Raw genomic sequence first — 12,894 nt, 5'->3', positions numbered from 1 at the left:
GTGTGTTGTCAAGCTTATGAGATGTGATGCAAGTGTAAGCCACTGTGACACTATGTTTTTTTTTTTTAATGAATGTCTGATGATAATGTCAATGAGGGATTTTGAATCACTGCTATGCTGAAATTTTAACTAATATTGATACTGTTGTTGCTAATGTTCATTATTGTTTCACTACTTTTGGTTTGTTCTGTGTCGTGTTTGTGTCTCCTCAATTGCTCTGTTTATTACAGTTCTGAGTGTTGCTGGGTCAGGTTTGGTTTTGGAATTGGATTGCATTGTTATGGTATTGCTGTGTATTGTTTTGTTGGATTGATAAAAAAATAAATAAAATAAAAAAATACAAAAATTGATAAAAAAATTATTTAGAAAAAAATCGATTTTTTAAAAATGAGAATTGATTCTGGATCGCACAACGTGAGAATCGGGATTTAAATTCGAATCGATTTTTTCCCACACTCCTAATATATATATGTATGCAGTGCGCTCTGCATTAAAAACTTTTACATGCCAAAAAAGTCCCAAAACAGAACTGAAAAATGAATAATCCCCGCGGGTTACCTATACCGTTGCACCCTTACTACCAAATGTACAGAGTTGGAACAAAAAGCTACATCCACAAACAGTCCAAATAGAATGTGTTAATGAGCAGGAGCAACAAGTAGGGCCAAAACAATTTATGGTTTGGCCTGGTTTGTATCTGTGGCAGGCCACCATAAATAAATGCGAACATGGGAAACACTGGTCCCATAAAAATATGTAAGTGGGTAGTCCGCATGCAGTAACGGATTGATTGAGTCCAGCATGGTGCGGAACGGACTTGTAAAATGTTTACATTTGTAATAATTGTGTGCAGGTAAACATAGTAATATTACGGTGAAGTAAAAAACTGACAATATTGCACCTACGACATGAATATTGACTGCATGTAGATGTGCTGATTGTATTTACATATTGACCACCATAGACTTAAATTGAACCACTGTGTCAAAACATATGTATTGTGAGTTTTACCTACATTTACATTGCTGATATTGGATTCAAGAGTCACAATATGACACTGATAGATTTCCCTCCGTTCACAACCCCTTGTAAAAAGCAGGAAAAAAATGACATGATTAGAAGCAAGGCAGGATGAAGGATGTCAACATCGAATACTGTGCAGATTTGATACGCGGGAATATTAAATAACAGTTCTGAAACCATCCCTGGTGTGTAAAGACCTTAACTTTGACTCTTACTGTCCATTTCAATACAAACATACATTTAATACAGTTGAAAAGTTCACACAACTGAATGGTACATGTTTAACAATTTAGATGTAGATATCAAAGTATTCATGTGTACTCACAGCATATGGTAGTCCCCGATACCCATGACTTTGCGCACTTCCACAGCTGTGGTTGTCGAAGTTTTTCTCATTTACTGCAGGGCTTGCTTCAACTGACTCAGGGCTAAAACAGTCGAAAGGATTGTGTCAAAACACTCATAATAATAATAATAATAATGCAAACACTCTTGATACATCATGCAAAAAACTGTCAAAATTACATGTCCACATTCTGAATAAAAAAGTTGAATGTGTTTGCCCTTGCTTTACAGCTCTAGGGTGGCAAGCATGACCTATTAACATCGCACAATGGCACCCACACATGCACACAAGCTGCCTCGCCAGCCGGCTGAAATACGATCGCTTCTCTAGTTACATTTGGGCGCTCACATGAACGTGCACAGTGTGTGTGCGTGGGCTTGACCATCACCGTCACAAACGTGCAGCCTGTGTGGCAACCACCTGTCCAGTTACATTTCACAAACCTCCAATATAGCAGGGGGTCACGCCTCCTCTGAATGTCACCCCAGCATAATTAAAATGACAGTTCTTGAGTCTTTCTATTGCTTGAAGTTAGTGAAGAGTTTCATTTTTGTAAAGGCCACAACAAATACTTGTTTGTTCAGTATGGGTTTTACGGTACACCGGTATTAGTATGGTACCGCGGCACTAATGAATCATATTGGGTACTATACCGCCTCTAAAAAGTACCAGTCCCTCATCCCCCAGCCCTCGCTGTCGTCACGTCGTGACATTGCTGGTTTACTAGTAGACGAGCATGTTCGGCAGCGTACAATCACGTAGTACTTACAAGCAGACACAGTGTAGAGACAGAAAAGGGAGAATGGACGCATTTTGGCTTAAAAACTAACGGTAAAGGTGAAGATATAAAACTGAAACACTCTCATGAAGAGGTGCTTAGAGACATGGCTATGCAGTGTTGTAGCTACTGCTAAATAACTAATCCTTGTCTCCATGGAGACAAATCAAGTAAGTTTCTTAGAAGTATCATCCCTGCAGGACGAGGAATAGCTAAACATGCTTCACTACATAACGTAACTCACCGGCTTCACAATGTAAACAAACGCAATTGGGGGATCTACACTTAATATCCACTGTAATGATACCAAGTAGAGAAGTGTATGTGGTCGATACTACTATGTTTACATCGATATTTTTTAGCATCACAAAATCTTTAGTTTAAAAAAATATGTATTTTATGTTTCTAAACTCAGGAAAAATGTCCCTGGACACATGGGGACTTGTGACCAATGTATGTACCTGTAATGACTTGGTATCGGATTGATCCCCACATTAGTGGTATCATCCAAAACTAATGTAAAGCATCAAACAACCAAAGCATAAGGGATTATTACATTTTAACAGAAGTGTAGATAGAACATGTTAAAAGACAAAGTAAGTAGATATTAACAGTAAATGAACGTGTCGATTAATAATTCATTTTCTACCGCTTGTCCTAAATAATGTTAACAAAATAATAGAATAGAAAATGACACAATGTTACTGCATATGTCAGCAGCTAAATTAGAAGCCTTTGTTTGTTTACTTACGACTTAAAGACAAGTTGTCTAGTATGTTCATTCTTTTATTTAAGGACAAACTTGCAATAAGAAACATACGTTTAATGTACCTGTTAGAGATGCGCGGTTTGCGGTCTCATCCGCGGAGTCCGCGGATAAACCGCGGGTCGGGCGGGTGACATGACGAAAAAATAGATTTTAATTAGATTCGGGCGGGTGGCGGTTGAACCATCCGGAAATATTTGATATACATGGTTTTGGGATCGGTATCCTATACCATTCAAAGAGCCATTTAAGACCCGTGTCACAAAGCGAAGAAGACAATAGGAGACGCTAATATTCTCTAGAATGACTGCCGGCAGTCACCCAGTTAATAAGTATTAGGGCGTGATATGAAGCCATTGACTTTGTCGCCTTCTACAGCATTTACGATCTGCTTGTCAGTCCAGCAACATGGTGTGTGTGGGCTCCGCAGCAACACGCACACAACTGCAAGGCATACTGGGTGACATAGTACACCAATGGTTGTGATAAAAACAATTTTAACACTCTTAGTAATATGCGCCACCCTGTGAAGCCACACCAAACAAAATGACAAACACATTTCAGGAGAACATCCTCACAGTAACACAACATAAACGCAACACAATAAATACCCAGAATCCTTTGTACCCATGATTATTCCTGACTATTTTATACACCCCCATGTGAGTGGTAAAGGTGGCCGACCTCTGATGTATTTCAGCGGGCGGGTGGTGGGCGGTTGCGGTTCTGATCAAATGTTGGTTCGGGTGGACGGCGGGTGGTTGACGACTTTGGTGATGCGGTTGCAGATGATATAATTGCCTATCCGCGCATCTCTAGTACCTGTATGTTAACTACGATCAAAGTATTGGACAGGACGTCGGACGGCGTGGCGCAGTGGGAGAGTGGCCGTGCGCAACCCGAGGGTCACTGGTTCAAATCCCACCTAGAACCAACCTCGTCACGTCCGTTGTGTCCTGAGCAAGACACTTCACCCTTGATCCTGATGGGTGCTAGTTGGCGCCTTGCATGGCAGCTCCCTCCATCAGTGTGTGAATGTGTGTGTGAATGGGTAAATGTGGAAGTAGTGTCGAAGCGCTTTGAGTACCTTGAAGGTAGAAAAGCGCTATACAAGTACAACCCATTTAAATGTGTAAATAAAGTTGTACTTTAAATAATAAAAAAAAGCGCATACAAAGCGGTACAAAATGACCTTTTTATCTTTTTATCATCTGTCGTTTATTCATTCACCCGTAGGCTCGTAATACACAATCTCAACAACCACAATGCCACTGCTCTCGGCCTTTTTTAACATCCGGTTTGCCGCAATGAATTGTGGAACTTGCAGTATCTTAGTTAACCCTTTGTTAGGCTATAAAGTATAAAACAACTCAATTCAGTGTCAGTGTTTCTCAAATTAATATCAAATAGATGTATAATTGAAATCAATCCCTTTTAAGTCTTTATAACTGTAAATAATAATAGATTTATCAGAAATTAAATCAAGTATGCAAATTATGAATGATCATCACACACAAACTACATAACCCATAAGTTACAACAGTACCGTAAGATTTTTTGTTAAAATAAAGCCAATAATGAAATTTTTTGTGGCCCCCTTTATTTAGCAAAGTATCGAAAAGTACCAAAAAGTATCGAAATACATTTTGGTACCAGTACCAAAATATTGGTATTGGGACAACACTCAGTATATAACAAACAAATAAACTGTTTCCTAAAAAAGACTGAAGTATGAGAGTTATTGACAAACTAGTACCTGCCAAAAGTTTTGGCCATGACTGAAATCATGGAGGCGCAATTGCAAATTTAAGTCTGCTACGCTTTGTACATGTTTGTTTGGAGTACTGTCTAAATAAAGTTTATTTAATTTGCAGCCCGGGGGCCAATACCGGCCCGCGAATGAGTTCAGTTCATAACATGGAAGACAAACATTTTTGCAGCAAATTCTGTAAAAACATCAGAGTGGTCCTGTTGTATTGAGGAACTTAGACCGCTGTAAAGTTAAAGTTAAAGTACCACTTTTGGTCACACACATACTAGGTGTGGTGAAATTACTCTCTGTGTTTGACCCATCCCCTTGTTCCCCCCCCCTGGGAGGTGAGGGAAGCTCTGGAATTATTTTGGTGATTTAACCCCTAATTCCAACCCTTGATGCCAAGTGCCAAGCAGGGAGGTAATGGGTCCCATTTTTATAGTCTTTGGTATGACTCGGCTGGGGTTTGAACTCACGACCTACCGATCTCAGGGCGGACACTCTAACCACTACGTCCTTGAATTGGTGTTTGAACCTTTCTAGCAAACATAGAACATTGCGATCCAAACTTGTGATTTACATTGCTGAGGCATTTTTCACTGCACCCCTTTATATCCTCTACTTTTTGGCATTTACTTATTTTTATTGGTAATGTGATTTGTGTAACCAAGGTGCTGCTGTTTCCTTCTTTTTTTTTTACTTCAAATGCAGTTAGTAGTCATCTGTTAAACTTCTAAAGTTATACTAGTAGTGTTCCTCAATATTAATCCCGATTATTTTTGATTGATATTGAAATCACAATTAATAAAATGTTTATTCAATAATTTGAAACAAATGTACCAAAAGTCACCTTTAAATATAATTTAAAAGAACAACTGAATGTACATTAGTAACAAATAAACAGTACCGTATTTTTCGGACAATAAGTCGCAGTTTTTTTTAATAGTTTGGCCGGGGGTGAAACTTGGCCAACCTATAAAAAAAAACTGATTTATAGTCCGAAAAATACGGTAAGTGAAAAACAAAATACTAACAATAAATTTGAACAAAAGCTATATGAAAAAATATATATATTTTTTTCCCCCGTTTACAAATCCTTATTTGTACCTTTTACACATATGTTACCACCATAGAGTGTGTGCTGTTTGTGACACAATATTAATTATATTAATAAAATGTCGGTTAATTAAATGCAAAACTCTTCACAATCACTAGTACAATAAATCTTTAACCAATTTTGACCAGTATTTACAGTCAAAGCGTAATACTTGTTGTATTGTAAATGAATCAAAAAGAACATTATGCTTTTGTAAGGCACTGTTTCTAAAACCTTTATTTTCTTAGTGCAGTCAGAACGAATGTTGCGCATTATGCTTTTATTGTGAAGGAGGGAAGTGTGCTACTGTTCTGAGCTTGACCAGCTTTACGAAGTGTTTCAATTATTAGTTCAGGACGAGGCGGTTGAGTGTTTTGGAGATGAATGAGCAATCTTGGATGCATTATTTACCCAAACAAATGTTCCTTTTCCTCACAATGACTCACTCACATTTATGTCATTCTATGTAATATCCTGAGTTCGGTTTGGTTACGTGAGCGCGGAAATCATATCGCCTTACTTTTTTTAGTTTGGAGATTATTGATTAGGCATACTAGCGCTACGTCAAATAAAAAGTAGCAACCATGGACAGATCCTAAACTTCTAGTAGACGTGGTCTTTTTTCCACTCATTCACTCCTCATTTGTTTCATTGTTACAAGCTTAGGAATTGGCATGCATGTTGCGTGGCCTCTTAATCATTATTTTCAATTATGATAATTTTTTATCACGAGAAGCCAAAATCGATTAAATGTCCAGCCCTACATTTGAGGTCCTGTCTTTCCATCATTTGGGCTATTCAACTGGTGGCCAGCGAGTCCACTTAAAAAGAACTTGTGAGAAACGCACATTTTTTTCAGCAGATTCTTAAAAACGCTTGAGTGCTGCCATAGAGATATTCAACTACCGTATTTTTCGGACTGTAAGGTGTACTTAAAATCCTTTCATTTTTTCAAAACTCGACAGTGCACCGTACAACACGGTACGTCTAATGTATGGAATAGTTTAGGTTGTGCTTACCGACCTCAAAACTACTTTATTTGGTACATGGCGAAATGATAAGTGTGACCAATAGATGGCAGTCACACATAAGACAAACGTGTAGACTGCAAGATGACTCAAGTAAACAACACCAACATTTTATATGTTCCATTGAAAATATAGAACATTACACACGGCGTTCAAAATTCTATCAAAATGTTTTAGTACGACTTTGGTAAGCTCTGAAGCTGCACCGCTTGATGTATTGTACTGTGCTTCAACATAAGAGTAGTATTATGGTGTATGTATAAGGTAAGATGTATTATCAGGAGGTATGTTTCGCAATATTATGCAATAGCAACTTCTCTTACCTTCTGGTACCTGCTGATCTGTATTTGGGATCTGCATAAGTCCTGAAAATTTGCGCTAGTCCACCATTGTAGTCCGTGACGACACCGTAGCCGATAAGCTGCTTCTTTTTCTTTATCTTCTTGTTACATTCATCCTTCGCTGTTGCCATTTCTAATATAAAGTAGTGTAAAGTTCTTAATTACATCTGTCAGTAAACTCGCCATGAAAGTGCTAAAACGTATCGGTGTAGTAAGTTTACATTCTTCACCCAAGGAACTTTTAGTTATTAAAGAGTTTCGGTCGGACGGTTTTTCATGGGACACATTTCCGGTGTTGTTGTTGTTGTTTTTGGATGAGACGACGCTGCGCTGTTATTGAAGTAAAGTCTGAATGTCATTAAAACAGTTAGCTCCATCTTTTGACACTTATTCCACTCCCGTTCTTGCACGGTACACCGCTACAAAAAAGATGACGGGGAGAAGTCGCTGTCGAAGGTGAGCCACGTAAATAAGACCACCCACAAAACGGCGCATCCTGAAGAGACTGTCAGAGAGCGGCTTGAAGATGATCTGTAAAAGATCATCTAAGCAACGTTTTTACCAAAGAACCACCATTACATGTTATGTAGACCAAAAGGAAGTCTTTTACATTTATAAAAAAATACTAATATGACCCCTTTAATGCACCTTATAATCCGGTGCGTCTTTTGTTTGAAAATAGACCTGACTAGACCCGCTCATCAGCAGTGCGCCTTATAATCCGATGTGCCCTATGGTCTGGAAAATACGGTAGCTTTTTTGAAAAATGTCCTTAAAAACAGCATAGCTGTAACTGTAACTGACAAAATAAATACAGTAAAATTAAAGGGCTACTGCAGAGGACGCTGGTTCTCAGGAACATACAAAATAGGACTAATAGGCCCTCTTGGTTCATAGCTTTCTGGAATTGTGGCCTCTGAATATCCCTCGCCTAGTTTCTAACCCAATCACAACCACCCCAACCCACACACACGCCCGTCCCATAACAGTTGAGAAGTGATCACGAGAGGAAATATTTGGTTGCATCTGTCAGATAAATAATGAATAAGATAATTTTATGTAGAGCACTTCTAGGGTAGAAGTAGACTACGGCGTGTTTGAAGCGACAACTTACTCTGATCCAGCAGCCATTTCTGTGTAAGACGTCTCAGGTGTGTTGACTCCAGGAGCGATTACTATGCTCATGACGTCCAGCACGGCGATGCTTGGGGTGGAGGGGAAGAGGGGGGACGGGGAGGGGACAGGGGGATGGAAGGGACAGGATGGGAGGGGGGAGGGGAGGTGGTGGGGTTTTCGCCGGTGGATAGAGAAATCACAGGGCTCCCACTACAGTGACAAACCACTCCAATGGTGGGGCGCCGCTGAGCCGTAGCCCACGGCTTACGGTCATGGGGGACCTGAGGACAAAAGAACAGGGACTTGAAAGACTGATAGACATATGTAGGACAGATAAGACTCAACAACATTATTATAGTACAATCGCTTTACCATTTTTTTTGCGATATGAGCTTTCGCTCAGCCAATTGTTATAGGGTGTTGGGCTGGGCGATATGGCCTTTTATTAATACCTCGATAATTTTAGGCCTTGTCACAATATACTATATATATCTCCATATTTTGCCTTAGTCTTAAATGAACACATGATGCATATAATCACAGCAGTATGATGATTCTATGTATCTACATTAAAACATTCTTGTCCATACAGCATTAATATATGCTCATTTTAAACTTTCATGCAGAGAGGAACATCACAATTAAGTCAATTTACCAAAACTGTATTAATTAAACAGTTATTAAGCAGTGGCACAAACATTCATGTCATTTCCAAAACAGATAAGTGCAAGATTGTCAGAGATATTTGAAAACAAGCTATTAGTGCACTTTTGTGCATGATGTCACAAAGATGACATATCAAAACAACACTAAATTAAATTGCACTTTTTGTACAGAACGCCACTACAAATAAAGTGCACTTTTGTGCATGTCACAAGATATTTCAATAAGTGTCAAATAAAAATGAGCTGCATAATAGGTAATCAAATAGAGCAGTGGTTCTCAAATGGGGGTACGCGTACTCCTGGGGGTACTTGAAGGTAGGCCAAGGGGTACGTGAGATTTTTTTAAAATATTCTGAAAATAGCAACAAATCAAAAATCCTTTATAAATGTATTTATTGAATAATACTTTAACAAAAGATGAATGTAAGTTCATAAACTGTGAAAAAAATACAACAATGCAAAATTCAGTGTTGACAGCTAGAATTTTTTGTGGACATGTTCCATAAATATTGATGTTAAAGATTTCTTTTTTGTGAAGAAATGTTTGGAATGAAGTTCATGAATCCAGATGGATCTCTATTACAATCCCCAAAGAGGGCACTTTAAGTTGATGATTACTCCTTTGTGTAGAAATCTTTATTTATAATTGAACCACTTGTTTATTTTTCAACAAGTTTTTAGTTATTTTTATATCTTTTTTTCCAAATAGTTCAAGAAAGACCACTACAAATGAGCAATATTTTGCACTGTTATACATATTAATAAATCACAAACTGATGACATAGTGCTGTATTTTACTTCTTTATCTCTTTTTTTCAACCAAAAATGCTTTGCTCTGACAGGGGGTACTTGAATTAAAGAAATGTTCACATCACTGAAAAAAGGTTGAGAACCACTGAAATAGAGTATGTACTTCTATATGTGGTAGGTTCCTGCAGACGTTATTTCCTTATGTTGTTGAGAACTTTTTTTCATACGGTGTTGATCTGAAAATAGTTGCTTCGGCATTTTGATGATGTGGCACCGAACGGAGATGTTGACATGCGGAGTTTCAAGCACTCTTCATTCTCGAGCGGGTGACTTTTCAAATGATGCTACATTAGCAGTGGTGCTACTTTTTGTAGCAATGCTTTTTCTGCAATAATGTTCAACACCTTGCTGCTTGAAGCCAAACCACCGCTAGACGATGGACCCCGTGCTGTTTTTCTTGGGAATTAATTCTTCCTTCATCTGTTACCAGATTCGCACCTTCTCTCTCCCGTATTACCACACACATCGCACCGTAAGCATCACAGCCAACATTACCATGTCGCTACCTGTCTGCTCTGCGAGAGCGTGTGACGTTGCACACGTGACATATGTAAGAAGGTGCGCTTGCTTTAAGTCTTTGTGAGAAGGAGAGACAAGATAGAGTGAAAAACGCATGGAGTGTAATGCCTGCAGCTAAAAGCAACTGCGTGAGAACTTATACTCGAATATCACGATATAGTCATTTTCTATATCGCACAGAGACAAACCAGCGATATATCGAGTATATTGATATATCCCCCAGCCCTAAATAGGGTGCAAGCAAAAATTGGGCTAACGAGTCTCCCCAACGCTTGTTGGTGTAGCGAATGCCACAGTGAACCCCATAAAAGCCAAACAAAACACCTGTTTTTTTTCTTGCAATCATTAGCTTATACCCTGAGTATAAGCTAATACCCGCAGTATATAAATATCACCCCTTTAACTTCAATACAAATGTTACAGATTTTTTTTTTCTGGGGGAGTACAAAAAATTACCATTAAAACCTTTTTTTTTTTTTTTTTAAACATTTACACATATCCTGCTAAAGTGTAAGACATAGGGATGTTACAATCAGGGTTTTATGCTGCCTATTAAGATACATGTGTGAGTGGAATAGGACAAAACGACTTCTAATAGTGGGTCTAGTGGGACTAGTAATACTAAAAATATATATATATATTTTTTCTCAAGCTTTTAATGTGAATGTAAACAAATATGTGTCCTTACTTTTGTTATGGTTTTAATCTATTATTTCTGCCAATTCTAGTGTTGCACAAAAAAAAACGACTAATTCGAATTGCGATTCTTTTTCATCCTGATTCTAAATTGATTTATGATTTCAAAATTCTATTTAAAATTTAAATAAATAAATAAAATAATTTTCTTTTGCTATTTACATGCAACCATAAGTAGCTTTTCTGACCTGCAATCTGGTTGTTAAAAGTTTTAATACAATAATGCTACCAAATAATTTATTGTGAGAAACAGGTTTAAATCAAGAATCAAGTTTATTATTGTACTGTTTGAAAAAGATTACTCCCTATATGTTTGTATATTTTTTCCTATTTATTTATTTACTGTTTGATTATTTATTAAAGAGATGCCCGATATTATCGGACTGCCGATATAATCGGCCGATATAAATGCTTTAAAATGTAATATCAGAAATTATCGGTATCGGTTTCAAAGAGTAAAATTTATGACTTTTTAAAAAGCCACTGTGTACACGGACGTAGGGAGGAGTACAGAGCGCCAATAAACCTTAAAGGCACTGCCTTTGCGTGCCGGCCCAGTCACATAATATATTTGGCTTTTTACACACACGAGTGAATGCAAGCATACTTGGTCATCATCCATACAGGTCACACTGAGGGTGGCCGTAAAAACAAACTTAACACTGTTACAAATAAGCGCTACACTGTGAACCCACACCAAACCAGAATGACAAACACATTTCGGGAGAACAACCGCACCGTAACACAACAGAATAAATACCGAGAACCCTTAGCAGCACTAACTCTTACGGGACGCTACAATATACACCACCCCGCTAAATTAGGTATTATAATGTGTTAATTCCACGACTGTATATATCGGTATCGGTGGATATTGTTATCGGTAATTAAGAGTTGGACAATATCAGAATATCAGATATCGTCAAAAGCCATTATCGGACATCCCTAATAATTCATTATAATTATTTTATTTTATTATTATTTATTTGTTAATATTATTATTACTTTGGGTTTTTTTTTTGTGTTTTTTTGCTGTTTTTCTCTTTTTTTGTTTTTCTTTTGGGGTGAGGGGTGATATCATTGGGATATAAACAAAAAAGGATTATTTTGACATTTAGGGCAGACAATAGATGTGTGATGTATGCAAGTATGATGTAATGGATAGGAATGTCTAATGCTTGGTGTCAATAAAAATAAGTAAAAAAAACCTAAAGAATCAGCTTGAATCAAGAATTGCATTGAATCGAAAACTGTTTCTGAACAGAATCGTCACCCGTGGTATCGGATCAAATCATCAAGTGCCCATAGATTTACAAGCCCTGGTCATTTATACATATTGTTTTGTAAAAAAACATCGGAGACTTTATCTTGAGGCGACATTTCCCACCCCTTAATTACAATTTTTGCGGAGAGTGTGCAGATTTTCTGGTTGGTGTTGACAAGGATAGAAGACAGAATAAAAACGAGCATGGCTTCAAAAACTGACGCATCGGTTGGAGAAGAGGTATTAAAAGTCAGCGGAAAATTCAAATGGCAACAAAACTGAATTTTCTTTCAATAAATTAGTAGAAAACCAAAACAATCATCTTTTTTTAAACGCTTGTCATTTAGCTGCACTAACAGGGACAACCAGCAGGAGGAGCCTTAGTCTTAGCTGCCCGGAGGGATGAGTCATCCAATAGGAGGTCATGTGACACCACCATGACGACTCCTCTGTGAAACACTGACCCACACTCCTCCAGCTGCATCTTCCACTCGAGCAAGCACACAATATAACCTCTTCCTTCCCAGTCAACCTTGTACATGGTTTGCCTCACAATGGTGCTCATAATGATCACAAGTTCACAACGTGAAGCCAAAAGAATGCAGTAAAATGATGGTAAATACCACAGGGCAAGTGGTGCGCATAGAAAACATTTGGCATGTTTTTGGTTGAAATTTAACTAACTGAGGATTT

At 37.9% G+C, this 12,894-nt stretch overlaps 1 protein-coding gene across 7 annotated transcripts in view; it reads right to left on the bottom strand.

Moving 5' to 3' along the window:
• Positions 1 to 12,894, bottom strand: part of setd5 (SET domain containing 5) — a 134,604-nt gene that overhangs the window by 61,987 nt on the left and 59,723 nt on the right. For 5 of the 7 annotated variants that reach the window (XM_061887409.1, XM_061887448.1, XM_061887433.1 and 2 more), the window contains exons 2-3: positions 8,246 to 8,528; positions 1,349 to 1,451 (exon numbers count right to left, since the gene is read on the bottom strand). In XM_061887409.1, the coding sequence (XP_061743393.1) occupies positions 1,349 to 1,451; positions 8,246 to 8,316 (174 nt within the window). In that variant the 5' untranslated portion in view covers positions 8,317 to 8,528. Of the gene's footprint in view, positions 1 to 1,015; positions 1,086 to 1,348; positions 1,452 to 8,245; positions 8,529 to 12,894 lie in introns of those variants that run through there. The other 2 variants (XM_061887425.1, XM_061887440.1) reach the window with 1 other exon arrangement.

This window comes from Nerophis ophidion, linkage group LG02, assembly GCF_033978795.1.
Source record: "Nerophis ophidion isolate RoL-2023_Sa linkage group LG02, RoL_Noph_v1.0, whole genome shotgun sequence".
Lineage (NCBI taxonomy): Eukaryota > Metazoa > Chordata > Actinopteri > Syngnathiformes > Syngnathidae > Nerophis > Nerophis ophidion.
This window is presented reverse-complemented; position numbering and strand designations above follow the sequence as displayed.